The sequence below is a fragment of the Papio anubis genome, chromosome 6, assembly GCF_008728515.1.
Source record: "Papio anubis isolate 15944 chromosome 6, Panubis1.0, whole genome shotgun sequence".
Classification (NCBI taxonomy): Eukaryota; Metazoa; Chordata; class Mammalia; order Primates; family Cercopithecidae; genus Papio; species Papio anubis.
In genome coordinates this window covers 78,322,474-78,340,964 of record NC_044981.1, presented here as the reverse complement: position 1 = coordinate 78,340,964, position 18,491 = coordinate 78,322,474, and the positions used below count along the sequence as shown (strand labels likewise).

Below are 18,491 nucleotides of genomic sequence, written 5' to 3'. Positions count from 1 at the left end.
TAAGTAAAACCTATTATCCCAATTCTATGTCTCACTGACAAATGTTTCCTATTTCATTCTATACATACACACATGATACACAGAAAATAAGGCCTTGTGGGCCGGGTGCAGTGGCTCATGCCTGAAATCCCAGCACTTTGGGATGCCAAGGTGGGCAGATCATGAGGTCAAGGGATTGAGACCAGCCTGGACAACATGGTGAAACCCTGTCTCTACTAAAAATACAAAAATTAGCTGGGCGTGATGGCGCACACCTGTAGTTCCAGCTACTCAGGAGGCTGAGGCAGGAGAATCACTTGAACCCGGGAGGTGGAGGTTGCAGTGAGCCGAGATCATGCCATTGTACTCCGGCCTGGCGACAGAGATGCTATCTCAAAAAAAAGAAGGTCTTATGATATCTAACGGTATTATCTTACAGCTGAAAAAAATTATAGAGTAACTAAGTTCATTTACTTAACATTCTATTGTTTGAGAAGTATTTGGTTTCCAACTTTATTATATAATAAATAATATGAATGACTGCATCACATTTTTAAAGAGATTTTATTATGGAGAATTAAAAACAGATATAAATGTAGAGAAACAACATAATGAACTTTGTGTACCCAGCTTCAGCAGATTTCAGTTATTGCCCTATACATTCTCCATACCCCCTCCCAATACTCTTTTGGGTATTTTATTTAGAGACGAGGTCTCACTGTGTTGCCCAGGCTGGTCTTGAACTCCTGAGCTTGACTGATCCTTTTCCCTTGGCCTCCTGTTGCTAGGACAGCAGGGTGTGGAGTCACCGCCTAAGCCCCAAATATTATTTTAAAGCTTAAACTAGATCCCTCATATTTTTTTTTTTTTTTTTTTTTTAATGAGCCCTGCCTGTCACCAAGGGCTGGAGGCAGTGGGCCGGATTCTGTGCCTGTCAAGCTCCTGGTTTATTTATTTTCCTGTCAGCCTCCTGAGAAGCTGGTGTACTACAGGTGTCTCACACCCCAGCTTGGTTTTTTTGTGTTTTTGTTGGAGACTGTTTCTAACTGCATAGCCAGATGGACCCCATCTCCTGACCTCGTGATCCGCCCATCTCGGCCTCCCAAAGTGCTGGGATTACAGGCTTGAGCCACCGCGCCCGGCCTCCCCTGTCATTTCAAGTGAAAGTACTTACTCTGCATTATGTTTAGTTCACGGAATACTTCCTGAGGGAGAGAATTCAGATAAATTGCTCACTGATTTCTGTACATGTTTATGTCAGTTTACACATTCACCAACAGAATTTGTGAAAGACAATTGGAGGTACTAAAAGATGGCTGTTGATTGTTCTGATTATTTTTGGCATATTTTAAGAGATTCTTATCGGCCTTCTTATATAATGGGCTACCACTTATCCTGTTTTTATGTGTGATATGGGACTTAAAGTCATGTCGTATTTACTGGCCATTATCTTAGTGGTAACTCTAAGCATTTGTGGAAATATTTTTTGTCAAAGGTAATTCTTTATAGATTGAAGAAAAAGAAGAGTTGTACAAATGTTGAAATTAATTACCCTGATCTGGGAGAAATAAGAAATTTTAATGTAATTTTATATTTAGTCTGGCACTTTTCGTAGAATTTATGTTTAACAGGTTAAGCTTCTGAAAGGAAGTGTAATATGTAACAAATATGAAATGCTTGCACTTAGGTTGCAGACAGGAGAGTTATTAGCACTACCAATGCCGAAAGACAAGCAGTTACACCCCCAGGATTACAGGAGGCAATCAATGACCTGGTGAAGAAGTACAAGCTTTCCCGAGCTTTTGTCCGGCCCTCTGGTACAGAAGATGTCGTCCGAGTATATGCAGAAGCAGACTCACAAGTAAGCTGGGATAGTTCTATTGAAAAAGAGCCTAATATTAGGTGATACAGAGGCAAACTATTTTAATAGTTTTTAGAATCTCACTATGATGATTAGGCTTTATTTTGTTGAGCCTTTTAGGTTCACATTAAGCTACAAAATTATTTTCACCAGCAGTAATTATAAAATTGAACAAAATTAGATCCACTCAGTTTATTTCCCCAAATATTTTTGACTTATTCTAGACTTCTGAAAGTATCATATTTTTAACCATGGCAGGAATAACTAATAAATACTTAGTTTATGCACTATAAGGTAGATGATCCTTTTCTTTTAAAAATATAATCTTGTGACATTATGAAAACAACCAGCTTTATAGTTCATTTCTAAGTCAACTGATAGCATTCTGAACTCTTGATTTGTTTTTCAAAATATTTCCTTTAAATGACAGCTTTACTTTGGTGCCTGTTTCCCTGATAGGGGTCAAGACCTGTGGTCTGGATTTTTATTATTTGGCCTCTTCACATACTCCTTAAAGTATCTGCAAAGCCACGGCAGACTAAGCGTGCTGAATAGGGAATCAGGAGGAGACATTTGGCAGCTTTCTTCCAGAAGCTTAAGCCATCTTAGAGTCTAATGAATATCCATGATGGATGAGGAGATGGCAACAGAGGCAGTAATACTTACTGTTAGGCCAATTGTGGACTAAGGTTTTATTGAATTTTTTCAGTTTTGGAATGATAGCTATTTTTATAATCTGAATTGATTAAAAACTTACCTTTAGAAGAATTTCATCTGTTTTCCATTTATTTAAGGGCCTTGGAATTTGTTACTGAAAGATGAAAAAAGATTTTCATTGGAATTTGTTAGTGAAACAAAATCAAGAATCACCCCTCTCTTCCCCAGAATTCCAAGTAACATGGTCTTGCCCATGTTAGACACATGCTATGTCTTTCTCATCCAATCTCTTTTAATGTAATTTGCAGGAAAGTGCAGATCACCTTGCACATGAAGTGAGCTTGGCAGTATTTCAGCTGGCTGGAGGAATTGGAGAAAGACCCCAACCAGGTTTCTGAAGATAATTTTCATATTCTTGAGAAACTGGACTTTTTACAAGTCTTTACAAAACTGTCAATAATAATGGCCCTACTAAGAGATTTATAATCATAATGTTTACAATGCAGCGTACTGGATTGTCTCTAGATCTGATTGTTTTTCTTAAACACTACCAGAATAATTCTTTGTGAATAGGTAAGCCTTACACTTGTTAAAGAAATTTACCTCTAATTTCAGGCTCACTAATATAAAATACTGGGGCTTAAGTATACAAGTCAGTCACTAACTGTACAGTTTTATGTGGGGAACAATTCATGCAGACTACTGGAAAATTAAATCTTATTACCAACTCCTTGTGATATCTTTGCCATCACCATCACATGAGCAAGATGATGTTTTGCAGCATCCCCCATTGCTGATACAAATGGAGAGGGCAGAGAAGACTTTATACAACTAGTTTTTCCATTGCAGAGTTTTAAGAAAGATTGTTAGATGACTTACCTATATGACTAATCTATATGACTAATGCCATCAGGAACTCAGAGGTGTGAAGAGGGGGTTGTCCATCCCTCTTCCATACTGAGACTTATAAGGATGCATGGTCCAGCCTTCAGTTATTCTTCACTGCTCTTGGTGAAGGTATGTGGGGAAAAAAACTAATTATAATACGTTTTCCAGCCTCCGATGGAGAAGGAACACCACACTGATACCAGAACATGGTTACTAAAGAAAAGAGAAAAATCCCCAACCAATCTTAATTAAACCAAGCCTGAAACCAATGGAAAAAAAAAATGGGTAGTGTATATTTTGCAGGTTTAAGACAACTCAGGACAATAAAAACAATGGACTTTACATGTGTGTATATATATAGCTCTCTTAGGCACCATAATCAGTATGAGCCAACAATATTTAAACTTGATTCAGGCCACATTCAGACATTTGCTCTTATATACAAATATTTAAATTAAATACAACCTGAAATGTGTTCTGTTACATACAAAAAAGGAAAAACTATACAATGCAGAGCAGTGTATGTGTTTTAAATAATTACATTTACATATAAGTTAAATGGAACCACTGGTGGTGCTCAAGTTTTTATCATCCCTTCCAGAAAATCTTTTTCTACCATCTCTTCTATTTTTTGCCTGGCTTTGCTGGAACATGGTTTGTGGTTCTCCAGTTTCATGTCCTTATTAGGGAAGACGTTTGAGTAGAGGATAGGACTCCCTGAGTGTCCTCCACATCGGCTTGTGACTTTGCTGTTGAAGACTTGACTGAGCACATTGAAGAACGGCAGGAGCTGCTCCATGCTGCGCACGGTGCAGATGGTGAGCAGCAATTGCCCTGGCTCCCAACCCAACGTTCTCCCTGAGTTGTCTTCCTCTGGATTTTTCTGCAGAAAACAAAAAGTGAACTGGTATTAACAGACAGTGTGGTTAGAAAAATTAAAAAGATACAAACATTGGCAGTTGGTCAAGAAATGAATACAAATGACATTACGTTTCTACTCCTGACCTGATCAAAACCCTTGGTGCTTCTGAGACCTTTTACTGCCATTTCTTAGTTTTATATGGAGCAGTCTTAACACTGTAGTAATAGTTCCCAACTAGAATGCACAGATAAGCTTAGTTAACAGAAATCGCTTTGAACAGGAAGAGTCAAACATAAAAGTTTTATGTTGTGCTTTGTATTTACTCAAAAAGCTCCCAGGTTTCTGAACCCTCACTACTGTAACCAAGGACTAGGTCACAAAATGACTACAGAAAAAAGGAACAAAGTGCTCTATACATTTTATATCCCCTTTTATTATAAATAGTTAATTCCCTTTTATCTAGATAGCCTAAATTTGCCATGATGGTAGCAGTATCCAAAGTGAATAATTACTGTCAATACTGCATCACAGAGAAAGGAAGGTATCCCTCAGGAGAGACACTGCTCTCTCCTTCTGGGTTGTGCTAAACAACAGGGAGGAAAGCTGGACCTGGAGTCAAAGGAATTGGTTTAGTGTGCTGGCTCTGCCATACTTAACGACATCCTTGGGCAAGATACACAAAGGTTCCTCACTTATAAAATGGGACAATCTAAACTAACTTTTAGTAGAGAAGTCAAATGAGAAGGTATGTGAAAACTCTGCCAACTAAATATAAACACAAATAATTTGTGTATTAAGAGGGTAGTTTGAGAAGCCACCTGAATTACACAAACATAGCTACAGACATCATTCTGTCTAGAGAAAGATATGAGAGAACTGAGGTTGGTTGAACTTGGGCAGAATCACAGACACAATACCACACTAAATAAAGATAATGAAAATAAGCAATGAACTAGACAGAAGAAAGAAATCATGAAGACTTAGGAAGAAGAATTACAATCTGTCATATTAACAAATGGAGTTTGCCTTCTAAGATCAGATGTTGCTCAGAAACTTTCATTGTTTACCTAATAATTTAGTATCACTAGTTTCTTAGTGGGTCAAGCAGATACAAAATCCAGCTTATTTTCTTCTATGTGCTCTCAGCTTGTTGCTTATTTTACAGTAAAATCCTGAAAAAGGAAATTAGGTTGGTGCAAACGTAATTGCGGTTTTTGCATTGTTGAAATTTGCAGTTTTATATTGGAATACATTCTTAAATAAATGTGGTTATGTTATACATCATTTTAAGCACATTTCTCACTTTTTTTTTGCTAATGACTTACTTGCTGTTTATTTTAGACTGTGGAAATGATGTTAGACAAAAAATCAAATTTGAGTGATTTTCTGAGTTCAAAATAGGTTATAAAGCAGCAGAGACAACACACAACATCAATAATGCATTTGGCCCAGGAACTGCTGACGAACATACAGTGCCGAAACAGTGCTGTGATGGTTCAAGAAGTTTTGCAAAGGAGACTAGAGCCTTCAGGATGAGGAGTGCAGTGGCCAGCCATCGGAAATTGATAATGATCAATTGAGAGCATCATTGAAGCTAATCCTCTTACAACTGTAAGAGTTGCCCAAGAACTCAACGTTGACCATTTTATGGTCGTTCGGCATTTGAAGCAAATTGGAAAAGTGAAAAAGCTCAAGAAATGGGTGCCTCATGAGCTGAGTGAAAAAAATACTAAAAATCGTCGTTTTGAAGTGTCATCTTCTCTATTCTATGCAACAATAATGAACCATTTCTCGATCGGATTGTGACGTGTGCCAAAAGGTGGATTTTATACGAAAACAGGCGATGACCAGCACAGTGGCTGGACTGAGAAGCAACTCCAAAGCACTTCCCAAAGCCAAACTTGCACCAAAAAATGGTCATCGTCATTGTTTGGTGGTCTGCTGCCAGTCTGATCCACTACAGCTTTCTGAATCCATGTGAAACCATTACATCTGATAAGTATGCTCAGCAAATCAATGAGATGCCCCAAAAACTGCAATGCCTGCAGCCGGAATTGGCCACCAGAAAGGGTCCAATTCTTTTCCATCACAACAGTGGACCGCACGTCGCACAACCAACGCTTCAAAAGTTGAACTAATTGGGCTATGAAGTTTTGCCTCATCTGCCATATTCACCTGACCTCTTGCCAACCAACTACCACTTCTTTAGGCATCTCAGCAACGTTTTGCAGGGAAACTGCTTCCACAACTAGCAGGATGCAGAAAATGCTTTCCAAGAGTTCATCAAATTTGGAAGCATGGGTTGTTATGCTACAGGAATAAACAAACATTTCTCATTGGCAAAAATGTGTTGATTGTAATGGTTCCTATATTGTTTTAATAAAGATTTGTTTGAACCTAGTTATAATGATTTAAAATTCATGGTCCCAAACCGCAATTACTTTTGCACCAAACTAAAAATATATGTTAAAATGGAAGAGTCCAGGAGCAAACCAAGAAAAGATCACCTACTACTTCATCATCTCTGGTCAAAAACCAAAAAACTTAACAGCTATCACTTAAGTTTGCTTCCTAGCAATTATTTAGGTTCCAGTCTAGATTATAGGATATATAAAACTATCTTTCTTTCTTTCTTAACTATGACACTGGCACCAATGAGAGTCCTGTGACTGACTTTCACATTTCCACCATTACTCAATTACTGGTACCATACCACCTCTAATCCCCTAAATCAAACTGCAATTCAGCAATAAAAGGCATACAGAGATGACTTTGTCATGAAGGGAAATGAATACCCTTGCACCCTCTATATAGCAAACTTCCAAATGTAAGAGAACTATGGGGTAACCTTTTGTTTATATTCCTACCAAGATGAGCCTTTAAGAGAAGAACTTATTACGCTCTTGACCAAGAAGAATACACTTAATTCAGAGTTTCTGATGCTCTTAATGAGAACTATCTGTGTCTCAATATTAAATAAAGTCAAACATTTCCATACAAATGATTTCTCCTTTGACTTCACCAGTCTACGCTTGAAAAAGACTTCCTTCCTGTTTACCTCTCTTGTACTTGTTGACATTCAGACCTGGGTTTGTGTCTCAATATTTGGCAACTTTTACTGCCATATCATAAGCATGAAACAGCCACCCTCACCTGATTCTTGGCCATCTCCAATCCCTCCAAAATCACTGTCTTAAAGTCCTCCTCCTTGTCCTGTGGAAGGAAAGAGGAGAACTCACAGCCTTTGTTCCAGTGAAAAGTATGCTTGGCCATGAAGACCTTGTTTAAGGTGATTTGGACGGGAAGATGCCTTTCAATCAAAATAGTTTTATTCTGTGGGACAAGTTTTGGGCAAAAGACTGTCATATTTATTATTTAAAGAAGGGGGGTCTTATAAAAATTCTCATTACAATGAAATGCAGGCATAACAGAAAAGGACATGTGCCTGGGGTCATATTTGCTTCTGGATTTGTCATGATTACTTGCCCAAACTCTGAGATATCAAAGTGAAAAGTACCGAAGTCCTATCCTGAACTCAGGACCCAGCTTACATCCTCATCTCTGTCCTTTTATTAAGCTCCTACAGAAGCAACTAGGAATTTAAGTCAAGTTTCTCATGTAAATTCCTTCCAGCAAAATCTCTTTAATCACTTTCTTCATTCCATTTCTGTAGTTAACGGAATTCAGTTTAAGAGCTGCTGCCTGATTAGGAGGACTCCAGAAGACTGGAAAATTTCTGAGCACTCAAAGCACACACTGCATACTAGATCTCACCAAATAACCTAGCTGACTCCCAAATTGTACAATTTGATTTTGAAATTTGTTGAATGTAAAAGAAAATTTGACAAAAGGTTAATAACAAAGGCCCAATGGCGAGCATACCAGTTTCACTGCTGGTAGGTTCTTGGGCAAAGATCTATAATAAATTAGCATGATGCATACTGAAAGATAAAAAGTATATAAGACACAATATTTTACACATTTTATTTTCCTACACTTTTTAATGGTATAATATGTTTTAAGTAAATTCCCACTTTTCCCCTTAAATAATTTCTCTAAGAAGATGCTTTATATTAATGAGTCAGAGCCAGTTTAATTTTGAGCACTGTTTTAAAAACTGCAGGTTGGGGGGGTCTGGCAATCTGTACTTAGCATCATCACTGTGAACTACAAAAAGGAAAATATCTTACATGTTAAGGGCAAGAACTGTTTTGTAAAACTTTAGATTCGGTTATATAGCTGTATTCGATCAGGATAAGGAATGCATTTCTGAATGTAGGTTATAATCAGAAAGTGAAAAATATTTAGAAAATGAATTTTAGCATATATATTTTATTTCATACAGATAAACAGAATGAATGCTAATGATTATTTCCTTTAATCTGACCGAGGTTCTAGCTTGATTTCAATGAAATCTGACTCATATTTTACAAATTTAAAATGTATAATCTTCTTACCCATTGATTAGTTCTGTTGAAACAACTCTGACACGTTCTAAAAATCCCTCTTGTATTGCATTTTTCTCAATCAACTCATACTTTTGTTTCTCATCATGGCGTTAAGATGAACATTGTATTACATTCTCAAGTTTTTGACATGAAGATTGTTCAGGACTACAGTCTTAAGTACTCACATGTATGGTTCCAAGGTTTTTCTTTTTTGAGGGGAAAATATTTTAAGGTAGATGTTATTAATGTACAAAAGCCTTCCTTTTTCTTCTCTTCAAAAAAAAGAATAACCGCATATTCCTTTAAAATACTGCAGTATGTTTTCTAATGTCTGGAAATATGAGGCTTACAGACATTAATTCTTAAAACCAGGGATTTGTTTTCAAAATAGCTCAACTTGATAACGTTCTCAGTTTCCCAGGAAGTATTTAATAAATACCTGACTAATGCAACATGTAGTGATGTAAAACAAAACAATCACAAAAGAATGCGATACCTTTGCTCTTTTCCGAAGAAGTTTTGCTAGTCGTACCACGTAAGGTTTAAATTCTCGTTGATGTATACCCTGCCTTCTGACTTCCAAACCTGAATCATCTGAGGCTTCTGGAATAAAGGCCCATCGGTACCTATGTATAGAATAATGACATCAGCATCAGTAAGACAGACTTTGTGCCATCTAAGATTAGGTGGCATAATGCAGTAGAAAGATCATGACCCCACTGCTTATAAAAATTCAAATGCCAGATGTGCCACTTGTAGCCTTGTCACTTTGGGTATGTTTCTTAACCTCTCTGAGCCTTCATCAGTAAATAAAGATACTACTACCTCATAAGGTTGTAAGGAATAAATACGCAACTTGTAGTCATCATTACTTTTTTCATGAGCACAAAGCAAGTACTCAACAAATGTTTGTTTCCTTATTAGCGAATAGGCAAAAGGTTCTTAAAAGGAACATGTTTTCATTTAGTTTATCTCTGTACTGTAACATAACAGTGTGGCAAAGACTTGATTTTTCAACATATTTTTCAACTAGGTCAAATGTTCCCTAGTTGCACAGTAAAGGAATAAAAAACTGAACGAATTTAAGAAAAGTAGGGCTTTCTTTGCACTTCTCTTGAATTTTTATAATTTTGTCTTTCATAAGTAATATCCGACCATGGGAAAAATTCAAACCGTATAAATGGGCATACCAAAGAAAGGTAGTCTCCCCTCCCTGCATAGGATCCATCAATGTTGTCAGCTTCGTAAGTCCTTCCCGAGAGTTTATGCCCAAAAGAGTACATATTCACACAACCCTCTCCTTTAAAAAAACATGATCGCTGCCTGTTTTGATTTAATTATACATGTAGGATATATATATTTGATATTAATTTCATATCTTGGAGGTAATTCTGCATCATATAAAACTTCATTCTTTTTAACAGCAACATAGTAGTACACCAAAGCCAATGTCCTAGATTGTCCAATTTCTTGCACTTACAAAGTACCACGATGGATACCCTTATGTAATGCTTATTTATTTTTGTGCACATCTGAGAATATAGAGGCAGGATAAATCCTCAGATGTAGCAGAATTATAGGCTTAAAGAGAATATATATTTTAAATTTTGGTAAATATAATCTCTGAACAATTGGACAATATCAGTGTATACTTCCAACAAGAATAAGAATGCTTCTGTTACTAAAAGGAAAGCAACTTTCAGATCTTTACCATTCTGATGGTTATCCATAATTTTAATTGGAAACTCAGGAGAACAACTGAGCAGCTTTTCCTATGTTTAGAAACCATCCTATAAATTATTAACTGTGTTGCTCATTGGCCCATTTTTCTACCAGATTATTTTTATATATTACGCATTTTAGACTTTTGTCATATACACTGAAAATATCTTTTGCCAATTCATTGCTATCTCTCAAACTTTATAGTTACATGGATACTTTTAAATTTATATATAGGAAACTTATGAAATACTTTGAACTTTCCAAATATGGATCATGGTAAGATATTACTCTTTCAAGATAATTATGAAAATCTTCACATTTTCTACTTCAAAGATTTTTATTTTTAGAAAGATACAAGGTTTTAAAAAAACTAATTAATATAATGGCATGTTTCCTTCCCTTTTGTAGTAACATCTTGACAAGTAAAGAGGATAAACTTATTTTGGTTCTTGTCATGGAAGATAAAGAGTCAGTATCATGAGCATACTATTTAATGTCCCTCCAAAAGCACCTGAGAATAGTTATCACTTTTGTGAAGGTAAGTGTCTTAGTTAATATTGGCCACTTTCCTACCATTTTGTTTAGTATTCTTTTCTGGAATTCCTTAGGAGTAACATCTGTGTAACAGATACCCAACAACTGAAATTCATCAAAAAGTAGATATATATGGTTTTCAAGTAGAAGAGAAAATTAAAGGAACTAGAATGACTCTAAAAAAGTAATCTCTAGTTCTTACCATTAAATTTAATGAAAAGTAAGCTTGTAAAATAGCAAATTTTGGAGCATGTCCAAATAAAAAACAGAAAAAGCTCAGTAGCATACTCTTTATCCTATTATTTCCATTCCAGAAGAAAAATAAGACACAATATTATAAATTAATACGTATTTGATCTCGTGGATAAATTCTCATATTACCTTAACTACATTTTGATAATGTTACATAGATTGCCCATTATTTTTAAAATTTATATATGAAAAACCATAATTAAATAAATATTTTTGCCACTTAAGAAGGCATTGTGAGCATTAACTTTTATCAACTTTTCCCCTATTTCTTTCAGTTCAATTCATTATCATCTAAGATAAAACTGCCTCCTTCATTCTAGTCTTGCCCATCTCCAGTCCATTCTCCACACTACATAGCCAAAATAAGCGTTCTAAAATTCAAGCCTAATAACATCACTTCTTTCCTTAGCTGTCCAAGTTCTCTAACACAGCTTACAAGGTCTTACATGGTTTAGTTCCTTTCCAGCTTCTTCTCAATATTCTGCTCCAGCAATACTGATCTCTCCACACTTCAGACGTATCACGTCTGCAGCTGCCTCTATCTTCCTTCACTCTCCCAGCTGTCATTCTTCACCACCTCAGGTTAAGACTCCCCTGAGGGCCTTCTCTGACCTTCAGAGCTAGTAGGGATCTCTGCTATGTGGCCTCAGTGTGTCTTGTACATGAGCTACCATAGTATCAGTATGTCTCCTTCCCTGGACTTGAAGCATGTGAGTTATGTACCCCATTGTCTCACATCTGGAGGTACTCAATCTGTTGACTGAATAGTCTGTTAATATATCCACATTGACCATTTACTTCCAATAACTGTGCTGTGCCAAAATAATTACATTTTAGTAAAAATTATGAATACTTCAACTTACACAAACATCTTTTTAATTAGTCATAGATGTCAGTGACCAAAGCAAATGCACTTTCAAAAATATCCATTTAATATCCTTGCTTTTACTTACATCTGAAACTGAGGAAGGTTTTCAGAGGGCAATGCGAGAGCCAAATCCAAAAATTTGCAAGCAGAGAGATAGAGGTTTAACCACCGCTGGCTGTTATATGAAGTAGAGAAGCCATTACCTCCTGTGTACGTTGTCTCCAGACCAGCCACAGAGGGCCCTGAAGTCCTGTAAGCAGGAGACAGACTGTCAGCAGCTGGACCCATTTACTCACAGGAATTCCTAGAAAGATCTAAAAGTGCCAGCCAATATTTTTCATAATCATCCTGAGATAAATGTGCCAGTAATTGCTAAGCAAGGTCATGATGAAATGTCACCATTTTCAAATCAAAAATTTACTTTTCTTCTTTAAGAATAAAAACAGTACATAGACTGGGTGCAGTGGCTTATGCCTGTAATCCCAGCATTTTGGGACGCCAAGGCGGGTGGAACGTTTTGAGCCGAGGAGTTTGAGACCAGCCTGGGCAACATGATGAAACCCTGTCTCTACAAAAAATAAAAAAACAAACAAACAAAAACCCCCCCAAAAAAACCCTAGCCAGGCATGGTGGCACACACCTGTGGTCTCAGCTGCTCGGGAGGCTGAGGTGGGAGAATCACCTCAGCCTGGGAGGTCAAGGCTGCAATGAGCCAGGATCACACCACTGCATTCCAGCCTGGGTGAAAAGAGTGAGGCCCTGTCTAAAAAAAAAGTAGTACATAACTTGTATTACATTCAAGAAATATAAAAACTGTAAAAGCAAGAAACTTCTTTACTCAGTTTCTGCAAAGATGAGAAAGTTCTCTATAATAATAAACAGTTATTAGTACAGGAGATCCTTTTTATAAATCTACTACTGAAGAAGAAAATATATTCAAGAAACTTGGTCTTAAAGGAACTTTTCAATCTACAAATTTGTGTAAATAAAAGATTATATTTAGTCATACATTAATAAACTGCCTCTATTAAAAAGAGTAAAAGTACATTAAATTGGGACCATCTGGAAGATCTGCACATATGGATAGCCTGGTTCCAGGTTACCTACCATAACAGAGTTGGCTATATATTGCAATATTTCAGAGACCAGATCTGACTTACCAAAACCAGCCTGACTCATGCAGCTGAAACAATACTGTACTGCTTTAAATTAAATTTGTGTCTAGAGGCCCAAGGCAATGAATGCTGATGGCTTAATCCAATCTAAAGTGCTTAAGGAATAAGTGAAATTACATTATATCCAAATGTAATCAATTACATAATAATAAATAAGTATTCAAAAAAATACTATCTATATTATCCTAGATGCTGAGTAATATTCTGAATAATTTCAGGATATTAAAAAATGGACAAGAATATATTTAAATTACATATTACCGTGAAATATCTTCATCAGCAGTGAGTTCCTGCTCCATCAGTAAAAATACTTGTACCTGAAAATGGTGAAATAAGTGAAATAAATGTTAAATGTTTAAACTGGATATTTAATCCTTTCAAGTTATCTTTAAGTTGTATTTTCATTAACACAAAAATTTTAGAATACGTTTTCAGAATCTTTTAAATTATAGTTAGTTTCTGAAGGTAAAACTGCAAATTTAGCCACATAGAGCTAAATCTTGGTGAAATTGCTTGCTAATCATTTGGTGAAATCCAGTGAGATGAAGGCGAGCTTTTGTTTTTAGTGATTATGGAACAGAGTTACAGTTATTAAAAAAGGAAAAATAGGCCAGGTGTGGTGGCTCATGCCTGTAATCCCAGCACTTTGGGAGGCTGTGGTGGGCAGATCACAAGGTCAGGAGATCGAGACCATCCTGGCTAACACTCTGAAACCCCATCTCTACTAAAAATACAAAACAAAATTAGCTGGGCATGGTGGCAGGCACCTGTAGTCCCACCTACTTGGGAGGCTGAGGCAGGAGAATGGCCTGAACCCAGGAGGCGGAGCTTGCAGTGACCTGAGATCGCGCCACTGCACTCCAGCCTGGGCGACAGAGCGAGACTCCATCTCAAAAAAAAAAAAAAGGAAAAATAAAAGAAATATTAAAGCAATTATATTTGCAGGGAAACTATAAAGCTAGATTTACAGAGAGATAGATTCCTTTTCCTTTCTTTACCCATTCCTCTTTCCTAACTCCCCAAATCATTCTGATGAGGATGAGGATGAGGATGACTGGGTATGGTTTGAGGAGGGGAACAGAAGGGTATAGGTGGGACCTGAGAAGGTTTTACTGTTTGATAGGTTACAAAATCTCTGTGAAAGTCTCTCTGAAGCAAGTTTAACTGGGGTAGGTGCTGCACTTCAAGAGTGAGTATATGTAATATGTCAGAGCAGTTAAATCCAGCTCGGCCATCTCGATCACTAGAGGTATTGCTACAGCTATTGTAAATAGGTCCAGCTGCTATTGTCAGGACGGTAGGCCTCGAGAGAGTTAAAAATGTAGTGTAGTACAGACTAAACACTAAACCAGATCCAAGAAAGTAATCATTCACAAGGAGCTGGCCATCCATCTGTGTTGCCTATTTGTAAATTTAAGCTGTATGGAAATGGAATCTGACTTGTTTTACTATTTTCAACTGTAAAAAAGTATCAGTAACTGGTTTACCTACAGCTCAATTCTCTCCCAATATTTGTTGTGTCTAGTAAGCACATGGAAACTAATCACTGTTTTATCATTTAGATTTATAACCTGACTGAATTAAAATTAACTCACAAGTTCTGTAATCATGGTAGGCCAGAGTGAGGTAAGATGTTGGGGAGACATTCTTAAAAGTAATACTCTGAAAAACAGGAACACTTGAGAATGGAGAGTTGGCACCTGTGGCAAACGAAGACTCTCAACCAATCTCTCTGAAAGAAATGCAGAGCATTTTCAGTACTAAATAATCTTTATCACATAAAACTTTCTATATAATCTGGTCCAGTACTCTCAAACTATCTGTAGTAAAGGATAAACTTAAACAAAATTCCAAACTGTTGGAGATATTTTCATAAAATAATGAATAAGAAAACTCCAATTAAACAAAGATACATAGAATACAAATGTCATTTTCTTATTAAGCAGATTCTGTCAAATAGCAAATCAAAGTTTAAAATGTTTACTCTAAATTTTTGTACTTATGGATGGGATAACAGACTGGTTACTGGTTCATGGACCATACTTTCAGTAGCACTGATCTAGTCAAACAAAAAAAAAAATTATAGGGACAAATAGTGTACATTTTGTATATCTGAAATTAGGAATCATTTGTCTTCTGGGAGAAAAGAAAATTCTCCCTAGAGAGTGACAACTATCATGTTCCCATGTTGGCTCCTGAGGCTAGAGGCTTTAGAGTACGCTGACTTGAGCAGCAAATAATTCTGTTCTGGATAAATCCCCATTGTGGAGCTATTTGGTGGTACAGGGTGATGATGTGTGTACTGATAACCTTCTGGACACAGAAGGTCACCAAACCCGCTTAATGAAGTTACCAAAAATATTACATAATCCCCCTTGCAGTTCCCAAATTACAGATCTCCAGGTATTACTTCTAGCCACAATTTCCTGGCTTTACCTTGTATTTTGGTCTTCTCAGAGTACACAAATTCTTGTCGACAAGGAGAACATGCTAACATGCCTGCCTGCAGCAAAATCATCTTATACCTCATCTTCAAACATGAATTCCTAAGAAATTTGAACTAAACAATAAAATAGAGACCACATTTAGGCAAGTCCTACAACTCAGTGATGATTTCTTTTAGATGCTGGCATTGATAATTTTCGTTGTTTCAGTAGAAAAATTTCTAATTCCCAATTGATCTACACTTGATATATTTTACCCCAACTTAGAATTTAGAGAAGTATTTTCTAAGGAACCAAAATCCTATAGTTAGAGAAGATAAAGGGTTTTTCATTTTTTACCTTGTATATCTGGAAGATATTTCTGGTACTGGTCAATTTCACTGCTAAAAATAGCAAATGCTAATCTTTTAAGAAGCATGGCTCTCTGTTCTAGCTCCACATCACGGTTTGCAAAGAGATTAAGTGAACTGCTTTGAGCCACTGCTACGCGTGCTGAAAAAGCAAGTGAAAGAGACTGTGACACTGTCATTTGAAGAAAGATTATTCTGTTGTTTTAAAAATAGCTATATGCTCTATGACATCCAAAACTGAGAGGAGCCTGGGGTACAAAACTTGATGCCCCTCTCTGGGGCAGACAGGCTGGCAAACAGATCCAGCATACGTAAGCCAGAGGACCAAAATGGTAGGAGTTTTGATGGAGAGGGGAAAATTTAGAACTGCAGGTTTTAGAAGGTAAAACCACTAATAATACCATTTATATAAAACCCTGAGGAAACCCTTTAATATTTGAGGCCATCTGCTTAAATCCTTCTTGTTACTTTAAAAATACTTTCTGGTATAGCCTTGCCTACGTACCTCTCCTTCCTCAAGTCATTACTCACCCTCGACTCATTCTGCTGTAGCCACATTGTCTTGTTTGTCATTCCCTCAATGCACCCAGTGTGCTTGCATCCCAAGACTTTTGCAATTTATTTGTATTTTTCTTCGAGATGGTATCTTGCTCTGTCACCCAGGCTGAAGTGCAGTGGGCACAATCATGGCTCACTGCAGCCTCAACCATCTGGGCTCAAGCAATCCTCCTGCCTCCTGCGTAGCTGAGACTACAGGTACATACCACATTTGGCCAATTAAAATTTTTTTTTTGTAGAGCTGGGGTCTCGCTATTTTGTCCAGGTTGGTCTCAAACTCCTGGCCTCAAACAATTCTACTGCCTTGGCCTGTCAAAGTGCTAGGATTACAGGTGTGAGCCACTGCACCCAGCCAACCTTTGTAATTTTTGTTCCCTATTCCTGGAATATTTTGACCCTAGGCCTTCTCATGGTTGGCTTCTTTAGTTTCACCTTGTATATGAGCTGTTTAGCTGTTATTTAAAATCCATCACACATTGCCCTATTTTATTTCCTTCACAACTTTTAAAATTTGATTAAGGTTAGTGCAATGAGGGGCCCACTGTTGTCTTTTAATAAACATTTGTTGAATGGATTAATCTGAACCTTAAAACAATCCTATGAAGATAAAACAGATATTCTGCCCTTTTTCCAAATGAGAAAACTGTAGCTTTGGCTTAAGAATTTGTTAAAAAATACTACAGAATCATACAGTGTCACTGCTATTTAAGTTTGATAACTTTCAAACGTTTTTTAAAACTCTTTTTTTCAGATGAAATTCTAAATGGAATCCTAAACTATAAAACCAATCAAGATAAGAGTAGAAAGAGGGGGTGTGGGGTGATTCTGCCCTTCTTGGCACCTTTCTTCCTTCAGATGAAATAAACAGAGCCCCAGATATTTAAAGTGACTTGTCTGATAAGGTGGATTCAACTGCCTGCCTTTTTCACTTCACCATCTGTCAGTTTCTCATTCACTGAATAATTATTTATTGAGTGCTATTATGTGCTGGGTATGATGCTGTGTGATGAGGAAATAATTAGACATGGCCCCTTCCTTCCACTAGTAGCTGCAAAAGGACAAATAGTTTTACTTATTATTTATCACTTAAGTTGTCCTCTGTAAATTTTAAGATTATATTCCCATGGCATATAGAAAGTAGTGTGCTTTCTCTAGAGCATATATCCCCACCGACCCTTGACAAAGAACTCATTCAGTAGTCTCCTAGTCTCCAGAAAAGAGTAAAAGTAAACAGAAAGAAGGAATCATGTACAGGAAAGAACTTGGATTGTCATCCCATAATACTCACTCATCAAATCTCTAAATGTTGTTTTATCATGTGTCATCAGATTGTCCATAATTGCTCTCCAACTGAAAGAGATAAGGATTACATGTAATTAAGATTATGTTGTTACTGTTAAAGAACAGTATTCTAACTTTCCAGGGGAGTAGCTGATGTCAACAGACTGTGAGGTGCATTATCATACTGAATACAAACAAGAGGACAACTTACTGATTAACACAAGAGGCATCCATCTGAAAGAAACTGGGATCCATAAAGAGGTCAAAAGCTTCTTTTTTCCAAGCTCTCCGTGTGTACTGATACCCACTAAGACTGCTGAGCAGCTGGACACAAGCTCGATAACTAGGGGCATTATGTGCACTACAAGGAAGAAAAACCACCTTAACCTATATGTCCTAACTTTAATCATCTTATCAAGTTATACATAAATGTTCACATTTGCCTAAGACAGTGACATGAAGATATGAAATAAAAAGCACCATAAGAAAAATATTATATGCATTTTAAAAAAATAATTATAATTCAAGGTAAAAATGTCATTTTGTAATAATTCTAGAAATGGCAATAAGGGAACAGAACTTGTTTCTAGCAGGCGATGAATTAATTAAAAA

General features: G+C 36.7%; 2 protein-coding genes across 20 annotated transcripts in view; one reads left to right on the top strand and one right to left on the bottom strand.

The window, feature by feature from the left end:
- Window positions 1-7,248, top strand: part of PGM3 (phosphoglucomutase 3) — a 29,536-nt gene extending 22,288 nt beyond the window's left edge. For 5 of the 6 annotated variants that reach the window (XM_021937540.2, XM_021937539.2, XM_021937537.2 and 2 more), the window contains 2 exons: window positions 1,667-1,840; window positions 2,806-7,248. In XM_021937540.2, coding sequence (XP_021793232.1) covers window positions 1,667-1,840; window positions 2,806-2,895 — 264 coding nt within the window. In that variant the 3' untranslated portion in view covers window positions 2,896-7,248. The remainder of the gene's footprint in view (window positions 1-1,666; window positions 1,841-2,805) is intronic. The other variant, XM_021937542.2, reaches the window with a different exon arrangement.
- Window positions 3,657-18,491, bottom strand: part of DOP1A (DOP1 leucine zipper like protein A) — a 105,640-nt gene continuing 90,805 nt past the window's right edge. For 7 of the 14 annotated variants that reach the window (XM_021937525.2, XM_021937533.2, XM_021937528.2 and 4 more), the window contains 9 exons: window positions 18,091-18,240; window positions 17,887-17,948; window positions 16,030-16,182; window positions 14,842-14,978; window positions 13,508-13,563; window positions 12,157-12,321; window positions 9,192-9,321; window positions 7,401-7,460; window positions 3,657-4,268 (listed from right to left, as the gene is read on the bottom strand). In XM_021937525.2, the coding sequence (XP_021793217.1) occupies window positions 3,963-4,268; window positions 7,401-7,460; window positions 9,192-9,321; window positions 12,157-12,321; window positions 13,508-13,563; window positions 14,842-14,978; window positions 16,030-16,182; window positions 17,887-17,948; window positions 18,091-18,240 (1,219 nt within the window). In that variant the 3' untranslated portion in view covers window positions 3,657-3,962. Of the gene's footprint in view, window positions 4,269-7,400; window positions 7,461-9,191; window positions 9,322-12,156; window positions 12,322-13,507; window positions 13,564-14,841; window positions 14,979-16,029; window positions 16,183-17,886; window positions 17,949-18,090; window positions 18,241-18,491 lie in introns of those variants that run through there. The other 7 variants (XM_021937530.2, XM_021937529.2, XM_021937531.2 and 4 more) reach the window with 5 other exon arrangements.